This window comes from Tamandua tetradactyla, chromosome 6, assembly GCF_023851605.1.
Source record: "Tamandua tetradactyla isolate mTamTet1 chromosome 6, mTamTet1.pri, whole genome shotgun sequence".
NCBI lineage: Eukaryota > Metazoa > Chordata > Mammalia > Pilosa > Myrmecophagidae > Tamandua > Tamandua tetradactyla.
The window spans coordinates 7,204,376-7,230,921 of NC_135332.1; the positions used below are offsets into that span (position 1 = coordinate 7,204,376).

At 50.1% G+C, this 26,546-nt stretch overlaps 1 protein-coding gene and 2 long non-coding RNA genes across 3 annotated transcripts; 1 reads left to right on the forward strand and 2 right to left on the reverse strand.

The window, feature by feature from the left end:
- Nucleotides 1–4,366: 4,366 nt before the first annotated feature.
- Nucleotides 4,367–7,751, reverse strand: LOC143687038 (uncharacterized). The gene is made up of 2 exons (XR_013177358.1): nucleotides 7,504–7,751; nucleotides 4,367–4,654 (listed from the first exon to the last, which is right to left on the reverse strand). It is a non-coding gene; the product is annotated as an uncharacterized LOC143687038 (long non-coding RNA).
- A 76-nt stretch (nucleotides 7,752–7,827) lies between these two features.
- On the reverse strand, nucleotides 7,828–13,376 carry CACNG5 (calcium voltage-gated channel auxiliary subunit gamma 5). Its single transcript, XM_077162985.1, has 5 exons — nucleotides 13,181–13,376; nucleotides 10,919–11,005; nucleotides 10,021–10,161; nucleotides 8,385–8,530; nucleotides 7,828–8,171 (listed from the first exon to the last, which is right to left on the reverse strand). Exons 1-5 carry the CDS (start codon nucleotides 13,374–13,376, stop codon nucleotides 7,914–7,916), a joined length of 828 nt encoding a protein of 275 aa, XP_077019100.1. The 3' UTR covers nucleotides 7,828–7,913.
- Nucleotides 7,833–12,679, forward strand: LOC143687039 (uncharacterized). Its single transcript, XR_013177359.1, has 3 exons — nucleotides 7,833–8,147; nucleotides 10,885–11,061; nucleotides 11,723–12,679. It is a non-coding gene; the product is annotated as an uncharacterized LOC143687039 (long non-coding RNA).
- Nucleotides 13,377–26,546: the final 13,170 nt, after the last annotated feature.

A 26,546-nucleotide genomic window follows, 5' to 3' on the forward strand; every position in this document is an offset into this window, starting at 1 on the left:
GCTTCTTGCTTCTAAGTTCTGTGTGTTCATTCTGTGCAGAAAGGACTCCAGCAAGAGGATCAAAACCCTTCCTGAATGAGCTGAGCCACACCTTAACTGAAGTAGTCTCATCAGAGGGTCCTGCCTGCAGTGGGTCATGCCCACAAAAAAGGGTTGCCTTCAAGAACACGTTTTTCTGGGGTGCTTACAGCTCCGAACCACCCCAGTGACCTCATTTGGAAATGGAGTCGTGGCTGATGTAACTAGTTTCCTTAAAGATGAGGTTACACAGGATTAGGGTGGACCCTGAATGCAATGACTGGTGTCCCTAGAAGAAGAGGAGAGGGCACGCAGGGACAGGAGAAGGCCCTGTGGAGACAAGGGCAGAGGCTGGGTTGCCAGCCACCACCAGAAGCAAGGAAGATTCCTCCCTGAGAGCTCTCAGAGAGAAAATGGCCCTGAAGGCACTTGGATTTCAGGCCTCTGGCTTCCAAAACCGTGAGAGGATAAATTCCTGTTGTTCAAAAGCACCAAGTTAGTGGCAATTTGTGGTGGCGGCCCTGGGACACTAACGTGGCAAATTGCAAGACGCTCTTGGCCTCTGCTTTCTATCCTGTCAAATGGGAATAACAGCACATTGTTCGTTGGACTGTTCTAGGGATTAAATGGGAATTGTGTAGGTACAGGGCCTGGCGCAGAGTAGATGCTGAAGAAACCTTAGTGCCTGCCCTTTTATTTTCTCCCAAAGAAACACGAAGTTTCTGGGAGCTGAGGGCCTCTTTCCACTGCAAAATCTTGGCGAGAAGGAAGAAGAAAGAACCAAAAAACAGGAGCAGCAGCAGGCTTGTACTTAAGGGGGGGTGAAAATGCACTGAGAGCTCCAGATTGAGCAACTGTACGGGAATAATTATGGCTGCTATTTTTTGCACATTTGTTTAATAACGTTAATTTGGCGACAGCCTGATATTAAAACATCCTCTCCCACACTGGGGTGGCTTTCGTTCCCTATTCACTAGAATCCATTTGGGGCTTGGGAGCTGGTGAGTCACATCTCGAGGGGGTCTCCAGAAACGGCCCCTCTCCAGCTCACTGCGTGCACTCCCGGCAGTGTCACCCGCGATGGGGTGTACGGGATCCGTCCCCCCTCTTCGGGAGCAGCTGCCAGCCCTGCTCTGGGCCTCTGTGAAAGCTGGTGAAGAAGTGACCATTCTTGAGCCATTTAACCTGGGCAGGATTCTTAGAGCAGTTGTACTATAATGACATTAAAATTAATAGCCATTGTTGTTTAATAATAACATTAATATTATTAATGTTAATGACTTGTGTCCAAAATGAAGATAAGATTGAAGAGTGGTTCTAGGGAGATGTAGGCAAGATGCAGTGGTGTCTGCTGCGGGGTACATGGCTCAGAGCAATGGACTCTGTCTTCACGGGGCAAAACAGAACCATTTAAAAAACAATGCTGAGTGAAAAAACCCCCAAAAACAAAGAGAATGAACTGTATCGTGCAGTACCATTTATTTCAATGAAAATATACATGCAGAAACAATACACATTTTAAGGACTACTTAAAAAAAAAAACATATTAAACACATCTGAAATGTTGCCCATAGGATGGGAGGGGAAAGGGGAAAATGAATGAATGAATGAATGAATGAGTGAATGAAAGAATGAAAAAACAAGAGCCAGGCCTTGTGTATGGACGAATGATGGCTGTATGCCCTGAACTAAGTATGACGAACTTACACTCTGCACTGGGAATCAGAGTCAGTGAATAAAATGAAATAATGTGGGATAAACGGCCTAGGATAGAAGCTGGCACATAGTAGGTGATAAACAGTAGCAGTAACAAGAATAGTGTATTAATACTCATTTATTATTATTATAACAAGGTAAATAATTAAGAAAACTGCAGACCTTTTCCCCCTGTTTCTTTCCTCTCCACCCAGTCCAGAAAAGAGAACCCATGATTGTGTTTCCAAGTACTGAGGGAGAATATGGGGTGTCCTTCCGAGGGAACAGGTTGGAAAGAAGTGCCTGGAAGGGGACAGGGGGACAGGACATTTGCGGAGAGTCCTTCTGCCTGGAAAGGAGCTGAGCGAGAGTGAGCAAATGCTGTGTGCCTTGCAGAGCCTGCGATGGGCAGCACAGTGGTGTACCCGAGGACACAGGACACAGGCCCTGGGGGTCCAGGTTTCTACAGGGACACAGGACACAGGCCCTGAGGCATCCTGCACTGACGGACTGTGGATTTCCAGCTACCACTGGAGTCCTAGACAATCCTCGGGAACACTCAATTTCTCACTGCCCAGGTGCATGTTGGTTCAAACTTTAATTCAGCTTTAATTCATTGAGAATGGCAATGTGACACTGTTTAGATTTAAGTGTGGTGGAGTAAAATTCTCACTACACTTTTCTGTGCACCCCAGGCAGTAACCAGCACAGGAGGACCCTCAGGATATGGTTGTTGAGTAAATGGAAACATCCCCTCTTCCTCTCCAGCTGCCGGAGTTCCCCCTCCCACCCTACTCCCACTTTGGCCACTTCCTCCACAATGCCCTGCGATCCAGCAGGAAAATGGAATCCAGAGGCCAAAGTGTGAAGTGCAGCCCTCTTGGACTCTAACCCCAGATGACCTCCAGTCACACACTCACTGGTCAGTCCAAACACGGGATATGAGTTTTCCTCCAGCTGCGAGGAGGCAAGGAGGTCCACCACGGGCCAGATCTCGGTCAAGAAAACCTGGAATTGTTCTGCACTCATTTCCAACATTGGGTGGCATCATGAGTAGAGATGGGAGACAAGGCGTCAGGATTAAGAAGAATAGAGATCTTTAGGGGAACAAGTCATACTGCCCTTTCCCATGTACTGAAATATTCTCTTTCCCCAACTCTCTTTGGACAGAGACCTGGACTATTTCTCTGACTACAGAAGTGGGTGCATATGCCATGCGGGGCACTAAAACTGCAGATGCAAGCTCTCAGGTGTGCACTAAGATTTGAGGCAGGGCTTGCAGAGCAGTGCAGATATTACCAGCTGTGTAACTGTGAGCACATCCCTGCACCTCTTTAAGTCTCAGTATTCTTTTTGTACAGGATTGAGAGGGATAAGTATGCTAGTGTTTGCAAAGCACCTATTATGTGCCAAACACTCTGCTAAGGGTTGTGCATGCACGCTGATGATGATGTCTGGAGATGAACTTCTCCAGGAGCTGAAGTGCCTAAACTGACTTTCATAAGAAATTGTGTCTTGACTCAAGATGGCAAATCCATTTTTCCCAAACTCCTGACTGACCTGGTAGCACACTGTATTAGTTTGCAAGCTGTTGGAATGTGGTATACCAGAACTGGAACAGCTTTTTAAAAGGGGAGTTTAATATGTTACAAGTTTACAGTTCTATGCCTATAAAAATGTCCAAACTAAGGCATCCAGGGAAAGGTTCCTTAATTCAAGAAAGGCTGATGGGTCAGAAACTCCTCTGTTAGCTCATTAATCACGTGGCTGGCATCTGCTGGTCCCTTGCTCCTGGGCTCCATTGCTTTCAGCCTCTGTTCCTGTGGGGGTTCCTCACTTTGCTTCTCTGGGGCTGGCTTTCGTCTCTTGGCTTCTCTTGGTTCTCTCCAGGTTCTGGCTTGTGTAACATCTCATGACAATGTCTGTTGGGCTCCAACCATCTCCAAACATACGTGTCTCTGCTCTCCATATGTCTGCATCTATGTCAGCTCTGTTCTGAAGTCTCTATCAGTTCTATCTCTGTGGGCTCTGAGCCTCTGGCAAAATGTCCCCCCCCCCCTCTGGTTTTTTTCTTTTACCTGGACAGGCACTGGGAAATGAATCTGGGTCTCTGGCATGGCAGGCTAGAACTCTGCCACTGAGCCACCATGACCCGCCCTGTTTCCCCTTTTAAAGACTCTAGTAAACTAATCGAGACCCACCTGGATTGGGTGGAGTCACATCTCCATCTAACCAAAAGGTCACACCCACAATCAGGCACGCCACATCTCCGTGGAGATAATCTAATCCGAAGTTCCCAACCTACAGTACTGAATTGGGATGAAAAGCTCCCACAAGACTGGGTCAGGATTAAAACATGGCTTTTCTGGGATACATAATAGATTCAAACTGGCACAGACACCTTTCAGCCTTGGTCATTTAAGTCCCCAAGAACTGCTTTGGATTTAGTATATGCTACTCACCTGGAGCCTCTCGTGGGGTTTGTTTTATTTAGTCTCTTCACTTCCTCACACGAAATAATCTGAGGAGGATTTTGTAGTTTACATAGTGTTTTCACACAGATTATACTGTTTCTGAAATGGGGTGGAAGGTGGGCATGTGAGTGTGGGTGGATTTAAAATTAAAAAATGTTTCAAGTCCAGTCTGTTGAGAATACTGTGAAACATGGTCTCTTTATTGCCTCCAAAGCCCTCAAGCCTTGTTCTTTTTATGTTCGCAGAGTGCAAAATGAATTATTCAAAGGCCAGTGGTGAAGACTGGTTTAAACTCTGCAGTTGGAGCCCTGAGACTGCAAGGTCCCTTGCTGAGCATCCATGGGGCCCACTCTGGGTCAGAAGTCCATTCTTGGCCCCCACTAGAGGTCTGGGATCCAGGCGCACATATATGGTATGCCATGGCCTCAGCTCTGCCAAAACAAGGATCCCAGGTCCCAGCACCTGTCCTGGGAGACATGGATTCTCAGGTGACACCTGCCCATTTGCTGTCGACTCACCTGCACACCTGGAACCCAGGTAGCACGGGCAGCCCCTCTCGTGATGCACAGCCCCAGGTTGGCTGGGGTTCCAGCTGGCTGCCAGCCACTGCCACCCTCTTTCCCCAACAGGAAGCATCCAGGCCACCGGTGGCAGCCACTGAGCCTCACCTCTCTGCTAGCGAGCCCACTCTCACCGCATGGGTTTGGTCCCTGCCTGTCCTGGCCGAGCACAAGTGCATCCAGCAGAATCCCCTCCATCGACTTCTTTACCCATTCACTATGCCTAAATGTTGGTGTCCCAAAGGCTAATTAACTTTCCAAGGCACTAGGGCGGGGAGGGAGGGGCGGGGGATAAAAGCCAAGGCTCTTGGGAACTTCAGCCCTTCATAGAGGCATCGGGAAACCAGCCTTAGCCGAGTGGGCAGCCTAGGAATAAAGCTCAAAGGAGACCAGAGCTTGGATGGATCTGCTGGTTCCTCCTTCCCCCATCCCGCCTCCCACCTGCTGCAAGCATTTGCTAGGATTTTAAGGTGGAATTCCATTTCCCCTGGCCTCATCTACTCTTCATTCACTTTAATGCAGGGAAAAGGAAGGGTTGCCCCAGCAGTGAGGAGGGGACCCCACATTCAGAACATCACTGATGAACTGGGGCACATGCAGACTTGCCCTCCAGCTCTTTCACCCCCCAGCTCCGTGTCCAGCCCTGATAAAAGATTCTTCCTATGAAAGCCAGTTGATGTTGTTGGGGGGGTAGTGGTGGTTTCAGTGAGTCCCCAGGGGGGAGAAGGAGGGTGGTGGGTCTCAGGCAGGAGGAAGCCAACGTCAGAATTGTTCCCTCCTGACAGCTGGTAGCCTTGAGTGGTTCTATTCCATAACTCACAAGACTTTCATTATTTATTAGTCCCCCCCCGCCTCCCAATTTTTAACAGCAATGAACTAATAGTAAACCCATCAAAGCATTTCTTTAAAGTGTTTTGGGAGACAGGCTAAAAAGTATACTGGGGAAAGGGCCCTAATGAAGGATTTATGAGTTGAGTTTACACACTTTAATGTCTGATAAAACATTTGATCATGGAGAGGCTGCAAATAGGCCCCAGTTCTGAGGTTCATTTAAAGACGAAAGGAAATTGTAATGGTTGCACAATTATTGACACATTCAGCACAAGTGAAGAAAAGGACCTAGAGCCTAAGATAAGTGTAAACTACACGCTCCCAGACAGGTAAAGACCTGTCCTAATGATGTCACAAGCAACAGTCGGCTCACACTTAGGCAGGGTCTCTAATTTTCACATGCACACAAACAAGCCTGGCACAACGACCAAGAACGTGCTTTAGAGGGAAAAGAGTGCGTCATAGGAGCTAATTACATTGACGAAAATTGGAGAGAAGCACAAGCTTGGAAATACTGCCTAGCCGTCTCTAGGTACACTAACTGGCTTGGCATTGGATTCCTTTGCTTTGGGAGAGAATGTTGTTTCAGTATTATTCTGCAAACATTAGCAAAGAGTCCAGCCGTCATTCTGAGGGTACTAATGAACTGGGGAACAGGAGCTTTACGCTTGCTATCAGTTCACAGGCAAGAGTTAAAAGTTGTATACAAGAACAATCTGGAGCTTTCTACAAGAGACTCAATCATTAGAGTTGGGGATGGGTGTGTGGAGAGTGGGCTTGAAATTAATTTAGGTCAAGCCGCTCAGAGGAGAAGGGACTTAGTAGCTAAACTGGGACTGGAGCAGCTTCTCCTACCTTCCTCCCCTACCTTGTTGTGAAACAAACGGAGTAACCCAGCTACCAAACAAATCTTCCTTCCAAAGGTGGCACACACCAGGTGTGCAGCTTTCTATTCTCCTTTCCAGAGCCCACTTATTGCCCACTACAGCTTTGTGCATCAAGAGCCTGATGGTATCTTACAGAGAGCAAGAGTAAAGGAGAAAAGCGGGCATGGCAAAAATGCACAGCAAAGACAGTGTGGTGTTGGTTTGTTACGCTACTTGAAATCTCAAAACAAAAATGTATGCACTGAGCTGACGCCTGGAGAACTGAGAGGGCCACACCCCAGCTCAGGCTTCCTACCAGGAACATGGGCATCACACTACATAGTCATCTGATTGGCTGTGCTAATGAAGTGGAGAACTGGGGCTTTACGCCGTACACACAGGAGGCACACTTGCCCTGCTTTAGGACTGAATTGGCAATACCCAAATGTTCCTGGCCATCCTCAGGAGAGCTGCTGGATCATTCACAATCTGGCTTGCTTAGGCTCAAAATGCACCAAGTGTCAACAAATCCAGCTCTAAAGCCCAGTCAGCCTCTCCCAAAAGCTGCCGTCTATGTATGTGGTACAGACGTTTGTTTACATGTTAGATGTCAGGACTGTGTAAGTGCCTTGAGGGCAGGGGCTGATGAGAACGGTGCTATTCACTCTCCTAAGTCAAACCAGCCAGATTCTGAAATTCACTGTCAGAGGTCACGTCTCTGGGTTAAGGCATTAAAGGCTGCTGTAAAATATGTAACCAGGAGAGTCACTGTCAGCCATTAACACCTCTCTGTAACTTCAGCGGAGTGGGCCCACCTTCAGCCCCCAGGGGACAGGGCTCAGGACAGCTGAGGCCCGGTGGGAGGGGCGAGCGGAGAGGCTCACAGCTTGTTGGGGTCCTTAGAGGGTCCCAGCCTGTGGGGCGCGGTGGGGAGGCGGAGAGCACTGGCAGGTGTGGCGTACGGAGGGAGGACGTGGGTGACAAACGGCTAAAGGGTCTCACGAGGAACGCCGGCGGCCTGGCGGTGCTGAACCGGCTCATCCTCAATATCAAAGTCACCTTTTTTTGGCCCGATGGCCCAGATCACGGACTCGAGGGCCAGGCCAGTTGGCAAGCCCGCGGGTCTGTGTAAAGAACTTGGCATCTCACATCTGGGTCTGGCCGGGGACCGTGAAGTTGGGAGCGCCGGGAGAAACGGACAACCGGACAGCGCGGGCTTCCGGGCGCCAAGGCTTAGATTGGCACCTCGGAGGCGGGGCTACATCAAGCTCCCAGCCAATCAGCTTGCCCCCTGGTTCCAGGCTCCTCCTCCCCCGAGCCGAGGGCAGACAGAGCCAGAAGCCGGAAGAAGACCTGCTAAGCACGAGGCGGGCAGGGCGGGTCAGCGACCGGGTTGGGGCTCAGGGACCAGCAGGGGGACGCGGAAGGGCGGTCGGCTGTCCACCGTCCACGAGGGAGGCCGCCGGGGCTCAGCAGGGAGAAGAGGACATCTGGTCGTAGTCGGGGCACTTGAGCAAGGCGGGGTAGTTGCTGTTCATCTGCAGGGAGGTGTCGCTGGAGATATCCGAGGGGCTGCGGCCCCGGATCCAGGCGTCCGGGTGGAGGAACTGGCCCGAGTAGTCGGAGCAGTTGCTCAGCCGCGGGCGGTAGAAGCCCGGGTGGGGCCTGTACATGTCCTCGGCGGTGTACCGCTTCATGAACAGGTACACGGACATCACCCCCGCACTCTGCAGTGAGGAGAAAGCAGACGATGTGGGGACTCCCCCAGCGGGGGCCATGCAAGCCGGAGTGGAGCGGGCAGGGGATGTGGGGATGGGGCCTGGCAGTCCTGGGGGACACCCGGGATGCAGGAGGCAGTGGAAGGTGAGGATGGAGAGAAGTAGAGGGGCTGGGTCCAGACCTCCCTCCCCCCAGCCTGACCGGCACAACTGGCAGGTTACCTCTGTTAAAAGGAAGGAGATGGCAGCGAAGGCAAAGGACCATCCGTATTTGTAGTTGAAATAGGTCTCTGCGTCCTTGGTCCTGTTGAGCATCTCGTCATTGATGCTGGAGATGTAGAGCACCAGACCCACCACGAGGGAGAGGCCTGGGCCCAGGGGAGGGAAGGGAGGTGGGTGCTTCGCCAGCAGAGCCTGGAGAGTTGGCCACGTGGCACCCACCTCCCCGCTCGGTTCAGGAATAAAGCTGCCAGCCTTGTGGAAATGACTGACTCATTTTGGAGTTCAAGGGAGAACAGGGAGCTCTCCTGAAGTTCTCGTACCTTCTCGATAGCAGATGCAGCAGATCAGAAACCTCCCGCTTTAGCCACCCTCAGAGGCTGGGAGCCAAGCCCAGTGTTTCTCACCCCCAGCTGCCCAACAGAGTCACCAGAGGAGCTTGTAGAACAGACCATGCCTGAGCACAGAGATTCTGATTGAATTGGCCTGGTACTATATTGTCATAAAAGCTCCCAGGAAACACTAAAATAGGGAACCAGTGGAAAGTGGCTTTTGCTAAGCTGAGGAATAAGTGAGGTCCCGTTGGCAGAGGGAGCCAGGGCCTCCAGTCCCAGCTCCCATGGTGGCTGGGGGGCATCACGTGGAGGTCAGGTGGCCCGTGGGTCAGTGCAGCCCCCTGACCACAGGTTGTGGCCCAGCCGAGATTTGCAGAGAAGAAAGGTTAAGAGAGTGTGTCCCGATTATCCCACAAACCTTAAAGCAGGAGGCCAGAGGGGTCCGATTCTACCCACCATTATGTAAGTGACTCTCTTAGGCATTGAGTCCCATCAGTTAGCAACTAACTGAATTGGAACATAATTACTCTGTTTTGAACTGTTCGGACTTAATTCCATTCATATTATTTTATGAGACTGAAGCATCCTGAAAGATAAATGTTGAAGGAAAACAGGTACAATTCAGCCTTCCTTGGTATGTGTGTTTGAATCACTGCTGCCCCAAATGAACCCTCTATATGTTATCCAAACTTCATATGGCCCAGCTCAGACCTGTATTTCTGGTCCTGAAAGCCACCACTGAGAAACCTCAGGTGCCTTGCAGCTACCATGTTGCCTCGGCCACTGTGAAGTTCACAGAAGGAAAAAAAACCATGGGTCTGTACCTCTTAGACTGGTAGAAAAAAATACCATGCAGTGTGCAGGTGAGGGATGGCTGGTGAAGGAGCCAGTACTCCAAAGTATTTGTTTTTCACGCAAAAAACATGAAGACATAGCACCTTCTAAAACAGGATTCCGTCTTATCAACGGAAACAAACAATAAAGTGGTGGCAATGGTGTACACTGAAGAGAGAGAGCCCTGGGTTCCAATCCCAGCTCTCCCCCCACCATTTGGGTGAGCCTGTCCTGCCCTTGCTCCTCTAGAGCCTCCCTCACTCTTCCATCAGGAACATGGACGGGCCACAGGGCATCAGAGTCTCTTCCAGCTCAGACTCCATTCTGCCTGCATGGCTGATTCAGCTTGTCCTATTTCCGGTACTGGGAGGCTGACCCCCTGGGCATGACCAGGACTTCCCAAAGCAGAGCTGTTCAGGGATCAAATATCAGGAGTCCCGAGTACATGAAAAGAAAAGCATACAACTTACCCGAGAGGATAAAGAAGATGCCAGAGACAAAGGCCAGTATTGTCCTGTGGGGACGGATGTGTCCAATGTTGCTCAGGATAAACCCAATGAACATGAAGAAGAGGCTGACCAGAGGGAATGGCGTGGCTGAGCGAATCATTTCTAATTAAGGAGATAAAGGGCGGCCTGTCGGCCTCCAGCAGCCTCCCTTGCTGCCTGCCTTCCCCAGACAGGTGCTCCTTGTTGGTGATGGTCTACCAGCAAGCTTCCACATCCCCGGCCCTGCAGAAACTTCCCAGGCTCCATCCCCAATGGGGTGGGGTGGAGGTGGGGGGGGCCCTGGAGACCTGCACAGCTGGCAGGGCTTGTGTCCCTGAGGCCGGGCTGGGAGCCCTAACTTCAGGTGCCAACATACTCAGGGTTCTGTCTTATCTTCCCAGGTAGAAACTTGGGAAGCTTCTCTCTTAGGGAATCTAATCGGCCGGCACGGTAACTGGGGACCTAGAAGGGGCTGGTCATCCCAACTTGCTTCATCTCCCATGGGCAGGGAGCTGTTCTGAAAGGTGCAGGGATGGTCACTGGCCTCTGTCTTCTTTAATTTGTAATTATGCATGGGGCAGTTCACTTTGGGCCTCTTGGGAGGCCAAGGACATGAAGTCCATCCCATCGGGGCAACAGAATTCGGTTCAGTTCCCTGGGTATGGATGGATGCCCTCTCACTTGCCTGGGTCACAAGACTGGGAGAGTCCAACAGCCCATTTCCACCACTGGACAAATAACCTGCAGGGCAAGCTCTGGCGACTCAGGCCAATACACCCAGCTGGGTCTTGGGTTTTAGTCCTTTAGAAACAAGCTGGTCACTCTGCCCTGCTCCTCTCTGCCCAGCTAGGGACACAAGTTGGAGAGTCGAGGCACCTACTGAGAACGTTGACTGTGGACTCCGACGTCAGCTGGGTGCTCATGGGCATCACGTATTCTATGGTGAAGCAGCGGCCGCGCTCCTCGCCTGTGGAGATGAGAGCTCATTTACATGCCCAGGTGCTGCTTGAACATGGACTTCAAGTTAGTACATTTTCAAATGCTTTGAGGACCTCTGCCCCCACTGTGTATTTGCTGGGTCCAAACCCCGGGAGGTCCTATGCCTGGTGGGTGGTAGAGGCCGGAGCACCTCCTGACATGACCTTTCCCATGAAAATGGATCCAAACTCTCAGAGTTGCATGAAAGGAGATCAGCACTGCAGACACTCAATGCTGACCCCACACCTGGTGGCCGCCCCAGTGCTTTTTTTTTTTTTATCTCTTTTTGATAGAATACTCCAGTACATTTGTATATACACATAAATATTTGTGTATTAGCAAGGAAATAGATAAGGAACTAAATGTGTAGCAGGGAATGGGGAAAATATGATACTTTGCTAGGTGGAAAACTGATAGTTCAGTTACTAGCCATCAGTATAAACTCTAGGTTATGCCTCATCAAAATATACCTCCACTGCAAAATCTTCACGGTAAATTTTCCATGTTTTTTGTTTATGGGGATTATCCAGTTCATTTCTGGAAAGATAAAGCCTGTTATCTTGAATGAAAGATGTATGGAACCAAAAGAAAAATGGGCAGTCAGCATAGTATTTAGGAATATTTGAAGAAGAGAGAAATTGGACTTTTATGTCATCATGCAGAATTGGACAGTTGAGTAGATCAAATGTTATGTTGTCTCTTTCAGGGTCATGAAATCTATTGCAGTCTTTGGAATCGCAACAGGAAAAGAGAGTCGTTTTCTGCATTATTATTTGCACTTGCAGATCACTTCCAGTACCGTTTCCAATACTCGTTTGGGACCACTGAAAATCTTTCTGTTATTTTCCTTTGATTTATCTCCTTGCTTATTCGTGGGCTTCTTCACACTTTCAGGCATACCGGGCAAGTCCTCTGTAAAATCTAAGTTTTCAAATCCAAGATGGAGGGAGGTGAGTCAGCCCCCAGTGCTTTTTGTTCAGACTTGGCTAGTAAAGTGTCAGGTTCACCAGTGTGGGTGTCATAGAGCAGAATTCCAGAGTCCCCTCAACCACTTTGGAAGCCACATCCTGGGTGACTTCAAATGCTGCTTCAGATTTAAGCAGAGTGTGAGGCCACTCAGTCCGCGGGGCAGTGTGGGGGTGGGGGGTGAAGTCAGTGTTGGCTGCCATCCCCAAAGCAGACTCAACCAATGTCCAGGAGGCCAGGCCTGGAGGTTTCCCCTCTGCTAAATACATTTACACTTGGTTCACTGGACAGAGCTGCAGGCAACCCTACCCCCTCCCAAAAAACTGGAAGGAGAAAAGCTGGGAGATCCAGAAGTCCCCCTTCCCAATGCACTCGGAGGTTACACGGCCCTACCAAGAGAGGCCCGGTGGCCACGCTGTAGAGATTCCAGCCAACCCAGGCGTGTGGCCAGTCATCTCAGGTGGCACAGAGATGGTTCCGGGCCATGATGGGATAAAAGAAAACTCTGGGTGTAGCAACTATGACGGTGCCAGAGGAGCCCTAGGGCACTGGAGGGAGGTCCAAATAGGCTCTGGGATCAAAACCCACGCCGTCATGCAGGATTAGAAGGACCTGCATTTGAGTTCTTCTCTGCCATTTTCCGGATACAGGAACAGGGAAATTGCCAAGCCCTTTCCATTATATGAACTAGTGAGTAAAAGAGAATCTGAATTAAGAAGGCACAGCCTCCTGAATATTCATTTTCTTATTTGTAGACTGGAAATACGTCTGACTTGCAGTGTTGTTAGGAGGATCGAATGGGATCTGTAATTCCACGAGCTTGTGTGTGCAGGCGCCTCTGCCGGCCCCGTAACGCTGCCCTCCAGCCGCGGCAGGCAGAGTGCGGGGGAGGCCGAGCGTGGGGGTGGCAGAGCTGCGCTCACCATTGCGGTGGGAAATCCACAATGGGAGGGGCTTCCGCTGGGACTTGCTCAAACTGACATCTCGAATCAGGGCTGGTTTGAAATGGGGCCCTGGTCGCTTTGGGGAGCACTGCCTGCTGTTTACGGGGACTGTCTGTGGGGAAACATCTCCTTCCGGCAGGGGCATGTCTTCCCAAGGGAACCCCTGGGCAGGTTTCCCGGGGCACCGGGCTGCTGCTCCCTCCGGGGCAGGGCCATCCCCACGTCCCTGCCGGGCGCCGTTCCTGCACCCTTACCTGCGAGGAAGCAGACTCGCCAGAGGCCCGAGTGCAGGGACATCTTGATCTCCGTGCTCTGGTTCTGGGGCAGGACCACGCCCTCCTCCAGGTACAGCCAGTAGTCGGTGCTGACCGCGATGCCCAGGAGGCCCAGGCCGCACACGGCGAAGACGCTGCTCAGCAGGGTCAGGGCCTTCCTCCCGCAGGCACTCATCCTCCTCCACGGCCGCAGCCGCCGCCCCGGCAGGGAGGGGGCGCTGGGGAGCAGAGACAGAGCGGGAGCCGGCAGTCGCGGCCACAGCACGAGGACGCCAAGATCCGGGGCCTTGGGACCGGCACTGAAGCCAACCCTGCCGGGCCAGCCGCCCGAGACCCCTCGGCCTGCCCTTTGGACCCCACAGCCCTGGGACAGAGGGGTCACCCTCTTCTCTCCCCTTTAAAGCTTTCCTGACAGGCCCTCTTGCCCTCTCTGGGAGTCCCCTCACTGTCAGTCATTCATTCATTCACCCCTCCATTCACTCATTTTTCATTTATTCAGCAAATCATTGGGCCAGACACGGGAAACACAAAGATGAGGGTGAACTTTCCTTGCCCTTGTAGAGTTCCCATCTAGAAGAACAAAGGCATCCCCAAAGCAGCTGACATGCAGCATGATGCTATGGTGGAGCCCCGCGCCGCAGGTCTGGGTTACGGGGAGGAGAAAAAAGAGGAGTGAACTCTGTTGGGGTGAGCTTCTCTGTGTTGAGAAGGATTCTGAGGCTCAAATGAACTCTGTGGCAGATAGCACTGGCCTCCAGAAGGGGAAGCAGCAGCAGCCAGGGGAAGAGGCAGAGGGACAGAGAGGGCTTCTTGGAGTGTTAGGTCAACACAAGTAAACGTGGCATAGGATAGAGCCCAACACCACAGTCCAGGTTTTTTTTGGGGGGGGCTCCTAAATCCCCCCAATCAGAAACTCCCACTCTTGCCTGCTGAGCATGTGGTATTGGCAGGAGCCAACTCTCAACCAGCCAGAGAGAAGCTGAGGCTATGGAGGGTGAGCCATGTGCACACCTACTGATACCTGCCAGGACCAGGCACGGGGCTTGGAGTTGGGAAACAGTGGGGAGCAAGGTCGAGCGTGAAGTCCACCCAGCAAAGTCAGGGGGTCAGAACTCTGGCTGCAACTTAGAATCGTCCAGGGAGCGTCTAAGCATCCCTGATGTGTGGGCATCACTCAGAGAGGTTCTGATGCAACTGGGCTCAAGTGGGTCCTGGGCAATGGTGTTTTAACATGCTCCCAGGTGATTCTAATGTGCAGCCAGGGTTAAGAACTCCCCATCTTCGCTACTCAAGGTGTGGTCTGCGTCCCAGCAGCATCGGGATCCCCAGAGAGCGTGTTAGCAAAGCAGAATCTCTGGCCCCTCCAACTTGCTAAATCAGAATCTTCATTTTAACAAGATGCCTATTTAAGTTAGAGAAATATCGTGCTCAGCAAACGACGACATGACAATGTAGTAACTAGGACAGGAAAGCCCAGGATGTGAGGAAAGGTCAGAGGAGTTGGGGTGGGGGCGGGCAGCACCATCTCTGGAAGGGTGGGGGGCCTGGAGCCACTCGGTGTCTCACTTAAGATAGTCGTGCTTGGCAAGGCTGCCACCCTGTCAGCGTCTTTCACTGGCTCCTTGCAATGTTGCAAAGTCAGGAATTTTGCAATTGAATGTTAACGATATTCAGGAAAGTCAGGCATGTAGTGTCTGTGGTGGGGAGGTGGGTCCGCCGAGCTCAGGGCCCCAGGTGGTGCCCCAGGGGCCCTGTCCAAGGGATGGACCTGCGGTCAGTGAAGACTCAACGTGCAGGTGGTACTGGCTGAGGCAGCCCTGAATGGACAGAAGTCAGACCCAAGTCTGAAGGCCTGATTCATCTGCAGGGTCTGAGCTCCTTGCAGGAGGGAAGTGAGAGGGTAGGGATTGAGAATTGGGTGCTCCTTGTAAGAAGGGGGATCTGATTGTAGAGCACTTGCCCTGCCCTATCAGCTGGCTGAGGAGAGTTGGCAGATCTATAAAATGAGCCACAGGCTGGCATCTGGGAATAGGGTGCACGCTGAAGGCAAGGCGCCATGTCTGTAAGGCCAGATACATGGTTTTGACCCAAGCCGATCCTTCCTGCACTGGCTTTGATAAAGAAGAGAAAAATGAAACTCAAAACCGCCAGCCCTCACCACCAAGCTATTCTCTGAAAAATGGAGTGGGAGATGGGGCAGGGCAACTTGGCAACAGCTCAGCTTACAAACACCTAATAAAGCACCTGCAGGGCACGGAACACCCTTTGCTGTTGCCGAATGAAAGGACTGTCAAGAGGGGCGCTGTGGCTGGGAGAGTTCACACGTCAGAAAGATATGGGACAACCCCATCATGATTACCAGGGAAGGACGGGGCCGCGGCATGATGGGGCTGACCCGGGGTGGGCTCGAAAGGTCCAGGGGAGGGGTGCTGCCTGGAGGTGCCAGGCTTGGCACTGAGCCCCAGAGAAATGCTAATGCTGGTTGGAGGGAGGGGCGGTGGCCTTTGTGATGGTCACTAGGAATTTTTAGAGCAGTTTGCTAAGTACTTGCCCCAATATTTGAGGCTTGCAAAACCCCAACATCTGTCAGAGGGAATGGAATGAGAACCCCCAGCACAGTTAGAAGGGAGTGAGGGGAGGAGAGGAGGACAAAAGGATAAGATGCTCAGCTGAGAATGATGTACTACAAAAAGCCTTGGAATGGGAGGCAGGAATCCTGGATTTTGTACTCAGCCCTGCCACTAAATAGTCAGAAGGATAAATATTAGCTTCTCTGCGGCCCACGCCCCACTCTCCATCCCCCCAAATATAGGGGAAGATAGTAGTAGAAGCTCAGATATACTGAATGTTTAGCATTATTAGACATTCTGCTAAGCACTTTACTCTCTGTTTCAATCCTTACAACTCTCGTACTATCCCCAGTTTACAGGTGAGGAAACCGAGGATCAGAGAGGTTAAGAAACATGCCCAAGCTCACTCAGCTAGCAAGTGGAGGTGCCTGCAGTTGAACTTGGCTCTGCCTCACTCCAAAGCCCTTTCTCATGCTACCCCATGAGTGGGTTCCAAAATGGATTCCACAGAGCAATAATTCGGGGGAAAAGGGTTAAAAACAAACAAAACACCTTGAGAATCACTGCCTCTATCTCTTCAAGGACCACATTGCACTAATATTTTAGAGGCCTAGAAGGAACCAGTTTTGCTTTGTTTAATCCAGTGTTTCCCAAACATATTTGACCACATAAGGGCATCGTGATCTGTGAAACCCACTTAAGGAACTGAGCAGCTTCTCTTGGGGAACAACAAGACCTTCTCTGCTCACCCCATTAGATCGCTGGGGCCATTAAATGCAATAACAGATATGAAAGCGCTTTGGAAAATATAAAGCTCGATACTGGTGTAAGGTATTATTGAGCAACCAGGGACTAAAGGCCCAGGCTCCTTGCCGGGCAGATGGCTCAGAGCCACTGAAACGCCACGGCTGCTGCCTGCCTGTGGCTGGGCTGCCAATTTTATGTTAAGCTTTGGCAGAGATAAAAAAAAGATCAGGGTCTTAGAGATTTGGAAAGATGAAAGTGGAAAGACGACTGGGTCCAAATCAATAAAAGCAAGAATTAAAGAATAGGCCGAAGGTGACCTTGTTTGCCAAATCCACAACAGCAAGACACTGAAGCATGGAGTAAGCTTTGGGAAACTGAGAAGTCTCATCCTTCTATAGGGTATGTGATGCATTGATGGAATTCTCTGCCCAGGGCAAGCAATAACAATATTATTAATGATATAATTGTGCCTGTTCTTCTGTTATGTAATCATATTTATTCAGAAATAAGTAATATCACTAGCTGTGTGCTGAGCCCTTTATGTACGGTATCTCATCCAGATTTCACAGCAACCCCAACTGCCGACACCAATCGCAGTGCAGCTCTGACACCAACTGCCCAAAGGCCCCCCAATGCTGCATCCACTTCAGAGACCAGCTGCAAGTTTGGGGGTTCCCGGGCCGCCCACATTCTGACCAACTGGCTACAGATTCGAGGTTCCGACCACCCTGTCAGATTCCATAATTTGCTGGAACAACTCACAGTTCTCAGGAAAGTGCCCATCTTTCCAATTACAGTTTTATTATAGCAAAAAGGATAAGAAGAAGAAGGAGCCAAAAGAAGAGACGGGGAGATCTGGGAGAGGGTCAGTGCAAAACTTCTGCATCAGCTCTCAGTGGGGTCAGGAAGTGACGCCCTCCTGGCACGTCACGTATATTTTTAATCAGGAGCGCTCGCTCACCCAAGCTTCAGATGTCCAGGGTTTTTAAGGGGTTTCAATCCGTAGGCACGATTGATTGAATCAATGCTCCAGCCCCACCTCCTCCCCCAGGAGGCGGGGCTGATGTCGAGGAGCTCTGAGGCCCCACCCTCTAATCACATGGGTGGTCTTTTGGGCCTGGCCAGCCCCACCCTAAGCCATCTCATTAGCATAAACTTTCAGGGGTGGGTGTGGGGCCCATAATGAATAAAGACTCAAATCACTGCAAAGTCCAAGAATTCGGAGGTTCCCCCCTCCCACCCCAAGGAGCAGGGACACAGGACAGACTTCATTTTGGAGGCCAAATTCCTTACTCCACTGTACCATCCGCACGATTTCCCAGATAAGGAAACCAAGCTAAGGAAGAGTAAGTACCTCTCAGGAAGTCACAGGTGGGTGGCGGACTGGGATTTAAACCCAAGTCTTCTCCAAAACCCAAGACCTAATGTCCAGGAGGCACCATCTCCCTACTGAAGACATGAACAGATTTTAGAAGTGCTGCGATGGCCAATGGCACATCCAAAGCAAGTCATTAAGAGAATCTAGACATGTATGAGACACAATATTTGGAAAATTATCTTGTAAATGGCCAAGTGTTGCATAAATCAGGGTCACTGCTTGATGCAATTGGGCTTTTGTGTTGTCAGTTCCATGGAAGCGCACCATGTCTAAACATTTCCTGATTCTGAAACCCACCTTGCAGGGAGGCAGGATTAGTATTTCCCTCACACCACACACAAGGAAATCAAGGTCTAGAGAAGAGCAAGTACTTAAGACCACCCACTCAGTACATGCAGGAGCAAGGGCAAGTACTAGAAATCTTTTGAATGTGGATTGGATGCTTTTTTTTCCCCTCTATATTGCACACAGGAAATGAGAGCAAGGGAAATAAAAAGTACCTGTTCTCTCTGAAAACACCAACCATAACTAATGTCTTAGTTCATTTCCTTACAGTTTTTTTTCTTATGTAATTGTTTCTTTGGGTGCATATTCTCTCTGCAGGGGCCTGGGTCTCCTTGAAGACACTTGGGTCTGGAATAAATACCTAGTTCCCACAAAATCAGAGCCTCTGTGTCTCTGCTTTTGCACGATTACTTCTCCTGCCCATGAATCGCATCCGTCTTCTACCATATTTCATTTGATTTTTTCCAATGGCAGAAGCAGGAAGTTTTTATACGTTGCTACCAAACTGGGAAGATGTTCATAATGTTAAATGAAGAAAACTGAATGCAAAACTAAATATTTAACATGAGCTCAGCTGTGTAAGCATTCGTACACGAGGAGGAAATAAAATGTTGACTGTGGATAATTCCAGGTAATAGGGTTATGTGTGTTTTATTTTCTTTATGCTTTCCAGTGCTTGTCAGAGCTTCTAAAAGAACATGAATTAGTTCTACAGGGAAGAAAATTAAATGGAAGAGAGTAGTCAGTTCTTTAATAACTGCCTTCTTTAAAAACACAAATACAGGGGCCCATCGAATTCCCGGGCTAGAGATACTGAAATGCAGTGTCACCCCTGAGAGCTGGGGACCCAGAAGCACAGCAGTGCTGAGCCTTTTAAGATGATTACCCGGGTGCCATTACCTCTAAGTATTGGCTTGTTAATTATCAGGAATTAATAGTCACTAATTATCATCCATGACTGGCAATTAGGGAGAAATGTCTTGTGGAGATTAAATCACTAATAGCACATTTCCCTGCTCAAGCCAACAGTAAAAGGAATTGAAAAGAAGTGCTTGGGTGCCCTGAGAAAGGTACGGCTCTGGGCATGAGTGAGAGCCCAGTTAGCCAACTGCTGGAGAGGATGGATGGGGTTTTATTTGAGAGACAAAGAAAGAAAGTAGGGTAGTCAAAGGCGGGCACCTGATTCAATTTCTATGTTACCCAGAGAAACCCAGTAGTGATTTGATGAATGGCTTGGAGATCCGGAGTGCTTGACGGGGCTTCTGTGGCAATGACAGCAGCTGCCCCCGTGAGCTGGGCCAGTGACTCAGTGTCAGCTTGGCCACCGCCCAGGAGAGCAAGGGCTGGTGACCGGAGGAATCCCCCAGAGCCTGTTTCCCACCATGCAGATCCTCACTGCTTTCTCTGGTGGTTTAAAGGTGAGTCCAATTCTTTGACATGCCTCCCATCAAGAGATGGACCCACGTTGCTTCCTCTTGAGTCTAAGCAAGTTTGTAACCATTTTGACCGTAACAGTACTTGGAAGTGATGCCATATGACTTCTGAGGTTGGGCCATCAAAGGTGCAGCTTCCACCTCGTGGTCCTGGGAGCTTGTTGAGGGGGATGCTAGCCCCTCCTGTAAGAAGTCCAACTATACTGAGACCACCGTGCTTTAGAGCAAGGATTTCAAACACGACATTTCGGGTTGGATAATTCTTTGTTGTGGCGGGCCATCTTGTGCATTATAGGATGTTCAGTAGCATCCTTGGCCTCTACACACCAGATGCCAACAGCATTTCCCCTCCGAAGGTGGGACAACTGAAACTGTCTTCTGGGCAAAATCACCCCCAGTGTTGAGAACCACCGTGATAGAGGCTGTGGTGGGTGCTCTAGCGACAGCCCAGCTGAGCTCCCAGCCAACCATAAACATCAAGTGCTGGCCATGAGCTTGAGCCCCATCAGCCGGGTTGAGCCTTTGAATAGCATCAGACTGCACCAGCATGAGGAACTCAAGTAAGAACTACCCAGATGAGCATTTCCAAATTTCCTGCAAGCAAAATAAAATACTTGTTTTATACCACTAACTTTTGGGATAATTTGTTATGCAGCAGAAGATACCAAAACAGCCCCCCCCCCATTCAATTAATTAGCATCTTCTCAATGCATAGGTTTGATATAAATCACAGGTGTGGTGAGCCTGAGGGTCACAGTTTAATCCCTGGAATTTACAGCTATGTAGAATAGTGAATAGCACATGGGCTTTGGGATCAGGTAAAACTGAATTGAAACTCTGGCTTTCTCATTTAGTATCCTGGACAAGTCATATCACCTCTTTGAACTTCAGTCTCTTCATCTATAAAAAGAGATAACTTCATAAGGATCATTGTGAGGATTCATGAAAGTGTAATAGAATAAGGCTGGGCTTCCTTGCGCCATCTCAGTACAATGCTGCAATCAGAAAGTAACACATCCTGTCACCCAAAGAGCAGTGAATGATAGGGAATTGGTTCACACCTTCTCTTCTCCATTCAGCTCTCCAACCGCCTTCTCATCATGGCAGCTACTCTCCACAGAATTTTCTTCATCTCCACTGCTGCCAAATTTCACCCTTCCCCATCTCCTCTCTCACCTCCATATCAACTAAGTTTTTGGGTTGGACAAAACTTTTCTCATTCGAGGTTTGCTTTCCCTGCACGCAATGCTTCTGCCAAAACTACTATCCGTGGGCTTACAGAATGCCTTATCCATCGTCATGGTATTCCACATAGCATTGCTTCGGATCAAGGAACATACTTCACAGCAAATGAAGTGCGGGAATGGGCACATGCTCATGGAATTCTCTGGTCTTACCATGTTCCCCATCATCCAGAAGCTGCTGGATTGATAGAACGGTGGAATGGCCTTTTGAAAACTCAATTACGGTGCCAACTAGGCGGCAAAAACTTGAAAGGCTGGGGTAATGTTCTCCAGGAAGCTGTGTATGCTCTGAATCAGCGTCCGCTGTATGGTGCTGTTTCTCCCATAGCCAGGATCCATGGGTCCAGGAACCAAGGGGTGGAAATGGGTGTGGTGCCACTCACTATTACTCCTAGTGATCCACTAGGAAAATTTTTGCTTCCTGTCCCTGCTACCCTGAGTTCTGCTGGTCTACAGGTTTTAGTTCCAAAACGGGGTGTGCTTTCTCCAGGAGAAACAACAGTGATACCACTGAACTGGAAGTTAAGATTGCCACCTGGTCACTTTGGGCTACTTATGCCTCTGGATCAACACACCAAGAAGGGGATTACATTATGTCTGGGGTAATTTACCCTGACTATCAGAAGGAAGTAGGACTGCAACTACATAATGGAGGTAAAGAAGAGTTTTCTTGGAATATAGGAGATCCCCTGGGGCGTCTATTAGTACTACCATGCCCTGTGATTAAAATCAATGGAAAACTGCAACAACACAATCCAGGCAGGACTACTAATGGCTCTGAAACTTCAGGAATGAAGGTTTGGGTCACCCCACCAGGAGAAGAACCACGGCCAGCTGAAGTGCTTGCTGAGGGGAAAGGGAACATGGAATGGGTAGTGGAAGAAGGTAGTGATAAATATGAACTTCGACCACGTGATCAGTTACAGAAACGAGGACTGTAATGCTGTTTTGTTCGTGTTATACTATTTAAGTTGTAAGATATCAAGTTTAAGAATGAATGTTGCCCAAGGATTTGCACCCTATTCTGGAGAGATTTAATATGTTTCCAGTTATATGCAGGACAGTTGAGTATTGTCAGGTAAACGAAAAAATGTGTGCTTATTTGTTTTCATTTGGAAATTAAGTATGGTCTAAGGTGATATATATATATATATATGTGCCAAGTTGACAAGGGGTGGACTGTCATGGTTAGGGACAGGTGTCAACTTGGCCAAGTTGTGGTACCTGTTCATCTGATTGGGCAAGCGCTGGCCTGTCTGTTGCAATGAGGACATTTCATAGGATTAGGCCATGATCACATCAACTACATCCACAGCTGATTCCATTTGCAATCAGCCAAAGGGGAGTGTCTTCTGCAATTAGTGATGCTAAATCCAATCATGGGAAGCCTTTTAAGGAGGACTCAGAGGAGACAGGTTGCATTCCTGCTTTGGCTGGTGAGCCTCTCCTGTGGAGTTCGTCCAGGCCATCCATTGGAGTCATCGGCTTCGCAGCCTGCCCTGTGGATTTTGGACTCTGCGTTCCTACGGTCACGTGAGACACTTTCATAAATTTTATATTTGCAAGTGTTCCCTGTTGGTTCTGTTTCTCTAGAGAACCCTAACTAATACATGCACCATAATGCACAAGGTGTCTTTGTGGTGGGTAGTGGTATTTCTGAAGACATAGATAGAAATATAATACGGGCAAATGTGGACTGAGTGCTTCTCAGGTGTCAAGCACGACAGGGGCTTGGAGTCAGAGGGAGGGGTCGCCTCTGGAGACCTCTGGGCGCCATTACTGTCCTGTTCTCCTAACTTGGGATACCCTGGGTTAGAGATTCTGCCCTCCACCCAGTGGCCATGAAACTGAAGCTGCCCTCTGGGCTATTCCCTCCAGGTCTGAAGGGCAGCTGGTGACTAACTATCCTCCTTTCCCTGCTGCCCCCACCATGCTCACTCCACCACATTGCTGGCAACCTCTGGAGAGCTCATGCACTGCCTGGAAGGATTCACTGTCCTCTGACAGAAGCAAGTTCAAAGGAGCGGACCCCCTGCAGATTAAGCACTCCCTGCCTGAACACTGAAGGCAAAGCCACAGTCGGCCTGTCTGCCAGGAGTCCAAGCCTCAGAGCTGAGGATGAGGAACTCTGGCACTGCCCTGTCACACTGTGTCCCCGAGCCTTCTGGAGTAGAGCTGCAATGTCTAATAAAACTCTTCTATCTCAGTGTGGTAGGAAGCTAGTGATGGGCCAGTTTCCACAGGGGACCAAGGGACATCATGGACCCCCAGCAAAGGCCACTGCTCTTGCCAGAAGGAGTCTGGCTGGAGACAGAGAGCTGGCCAAGACTTTGTTACCCAATAGGATGCCTTGTAAAGTGTCCACAATGTTTCTCCAAGGGTATGGCCACAAGCACAGAGTCAGATGGGGGAGTAAAATAAACAGGTAGTCCTAACCAAGTAGCTATAATAATTGCATCATGACTATTATTTTCTTTGCAGAATTTTCCTATGCAAATTAAAATGTTTCTAGGCATTAAAAATGGGACCAGGGCAGTGTGATGGTGGCTCAGCAGGTAAATTCTCGCCTGTCATGCCAGAGACCTGGGTTCGTCTCCCGGTGCCTGCCCACATAAAAAACAAAACAAAGCTGGGACCATACTGTCCATGCCATAGGGTCACCTGATTTTATTGTACTTCATATCATCAACATTTGTAGCACTATTTTTAGTAGCTGCAGAATACATATTCTCTGACATGCATATCCCAAAGTGATACAACCATTTCCCACAGTGGAAGGGCTAGGTTGTTTCCAAAGTTTTCCCTACTACTGTAAAGAATGACGGATAGACATTCTTATAGCGAGATGTTTGTGGATATCTGCAATCATTTCCTCGGGATAAATTTCTACAAGTGGAATTTCTGGGTGAAAAGATATGAGCCATTTTAGTACCCTTAGAAGTATCGTTTGAAAGATTTCAAAGGCATTTCATCCCTCCTCAGACGAGGTAGAATAAGGGTTCATCTGGGACTGAGCAGTCTGGTCCCTGGCTGGAGAGCCTCACATCCCGGGGGGACCAGAGAAATGCCTGGGGGCTGTCCAAGTGCCCATCCAGGGCCCAGGAAGAACCAGCCCCACAATGTAAAGGGACAGGGGGAGGCTAAAGGGTGGTGGCTGGCTTTGGGATTATATCCCACAAATTCAGGCGTACAGAGGACTCCACGGTTAAAAGCCAGCCATTGCCATTCTGGTCGGAGGAGAAGAACAGATGCCTTCAATCCCCTCGCAGGCATGGTCCTCCATTGTGATCCTCCGAGAGGACGAGGGGACGGTGGCTTTCCTGAGTGTGTGGTTGGGAGGTTGAGGTCCCAGCCCCGGACAGCCTAGCAGCTGGGCTGAGCGGAGGGTGGGCTGGAAGGAGACACCCACGCCCTCATGGCCAGCGCCCTGGGGCTTTGTGGGTTGTGCTGGCAGAGGTTCGGGGCCCATGGGCTGTGGCTCTCCTCTTTCCCTGAAAGATCCATGCAAAGAAGGACGGGAATGCCCTCCTCACCCGAAACACACCTCACAGGACACCACCTCGTGGGTGGCTTTGCAGGCTGGTGAGTGAATATATATCAAGCACGTAGAACCAGGGCTGAGCTCGGCCGGTGCTCGATAAAGGTGAGCTGTGCAAGCCACTGACTGGTGAGTCTGAGTCGGGCGTCTTAGGTAATGGAGCCCACTCCTGCTCCTTCCTGCCCCACATTTCAAACGTGTGCAGGGCACAAACGTGCCCCGAGGACTCAGAGCAGATGGGAGCCAGAACAGGATGGCAGTGAAGACCAGGACGATGAGGCGCCATTTTGAGGGCACGTTTGTCTCCTGAGCATCCATAATCCCTCGTTCTCATTTCCCCCTTGCCAAGTCGTATTACCGTTCTCTCTTTACACACGGGGAGCCTCAGGCTGACGGCATGCAGGTCACCCAGCTCATAAAGGGCAGAGGTAGGGGGAAACCTAGGTGTGACCACCCCCCATGCTGAGGCTCTGTCCTCTCCCCCTACCGTGACTCTCCCCAGGAGGAGATGGAGACCAGCCCTCCCCGGTCTGCTTCCTCCTTCAACAGCACAGAGGTGGCTTCTCGAGCAGACATTTCTGTGCCTTAGCACTTTCCACTCACGGCCTGTGGTTCCCGGCACTCGCAGTCCTGTCCATCAGCCATGTACAACACCCAGTTGCCGCCCCACCAAGTCTCAGCCTGGCCGGGCGGCACCCCATGAGCCCCCCACCCCAGAGGGGACACAGGTTCCGACCAGTCAAATGCCAGTCCCAGGGTGAGGGAAGCCACCCCCTCCCCCGCAACATCCACAGCAAGAGAATTTGATTTTTATCCTGCCGCATTTGGGAAAGGCAGACTTGCATAACTTCTTCTTCCTTCAGATTCCACTTAAACACAGTGGTGACGGAGGCTGCAAACGACATAATTCAGCAACATGAAATCTTCCCTGTTGGCAATCAGAAGCCGTTAGTACCATGGCCGCCTCCTGTTCAACCTCCTGTGCCAGCTGAACCCAGGACGTGCTTTGCCCCCGTGGCTGCTGGGTGCCATAAAAGCCAGTGAGAAATGGAAAGCAACTCCGTACCCTGTGTCGCAATATGTGTAGACAGAAAAAACGTTCAGACTTGATCTAATTTCGGTGACACTGGCCATCCATCAGATCCAGGCTGCAGACGCCCGCAGAGAAGTCTGGGCAGGGATTCTGTACCCTTCTGCTGCTTCCCAACTGGGGAGCTGATGCTTCTCCCCCCTGCCCAGCTACTTCTGCCCCCCACCCCGCTTCTGCAGGCTGACGTTTATTGGACCCTATGTGCCAGCACTGTCCCAAACAACTTATACATGCTAGTTCACTTAATCCTTGCTGTTATTAAAATGGGGATAATAATAGTGCCTTCTTCACAGGGTTATAAAGATTAATGATACATAATGATGATGGCAATGAAGATATGATGATGGGGGAAGAGGAAACAGTGTCTCCTGCTGGACCACTCTTGAGTTATTCTTGATCATGTCCCATTTCTGTTCCATAATTAGCATCAATATTTATTTTTTAAGAGAGAAAATTTCTTTTTCTGCTGATTTTTCCTTCTGGGCAAAAAGAAGGAAGGCGGAGTAGGAGAGCCCAGGGAGAAAAGGCTCTAGGGAAGCTACCTGGGATGGACTTGAGGCCGACCTTGGTGCTTGCAGAGAGGACCGTGCTGCAGAATGAGGACTCACATGAGACAGTCCTATGCAGCCTCGCCAGGTTACAGAGCTCTGAGAAGTATTTCTATGAATACCCCCTCCTTGCACCATTTTCCTGCCTCGAGCATATCTTACCATAAAACAGCATTCCGATGCTCTGTTGGACAACCTCCCCCTGCCCAAGCCTCCTGCGCTCTCCACCACCCTTCCACCCTGTCCCCAGTGAGTCCCAACTCCTGGGTCAGACAGAGGAGCTAGACTGGCTGCTGTGGGTCCTGGAACAACAGCCACAAGCCCTGAGTTCCAGTCGCCCCACCCCCTGCAAAGCTGATGCAAACAAACGTGATGCACCAGCCACTTTAGGGCAAGCGGCCCATAGGAGATGGTCAGGGGGAGAAAAGCTTTAGAGGAAAGACGTGCTTCTCAGAGGAGTTAGTTCTCAGCACCACGTGTTGTGCTCACGTGGGCATGTGTGGCCAATACCT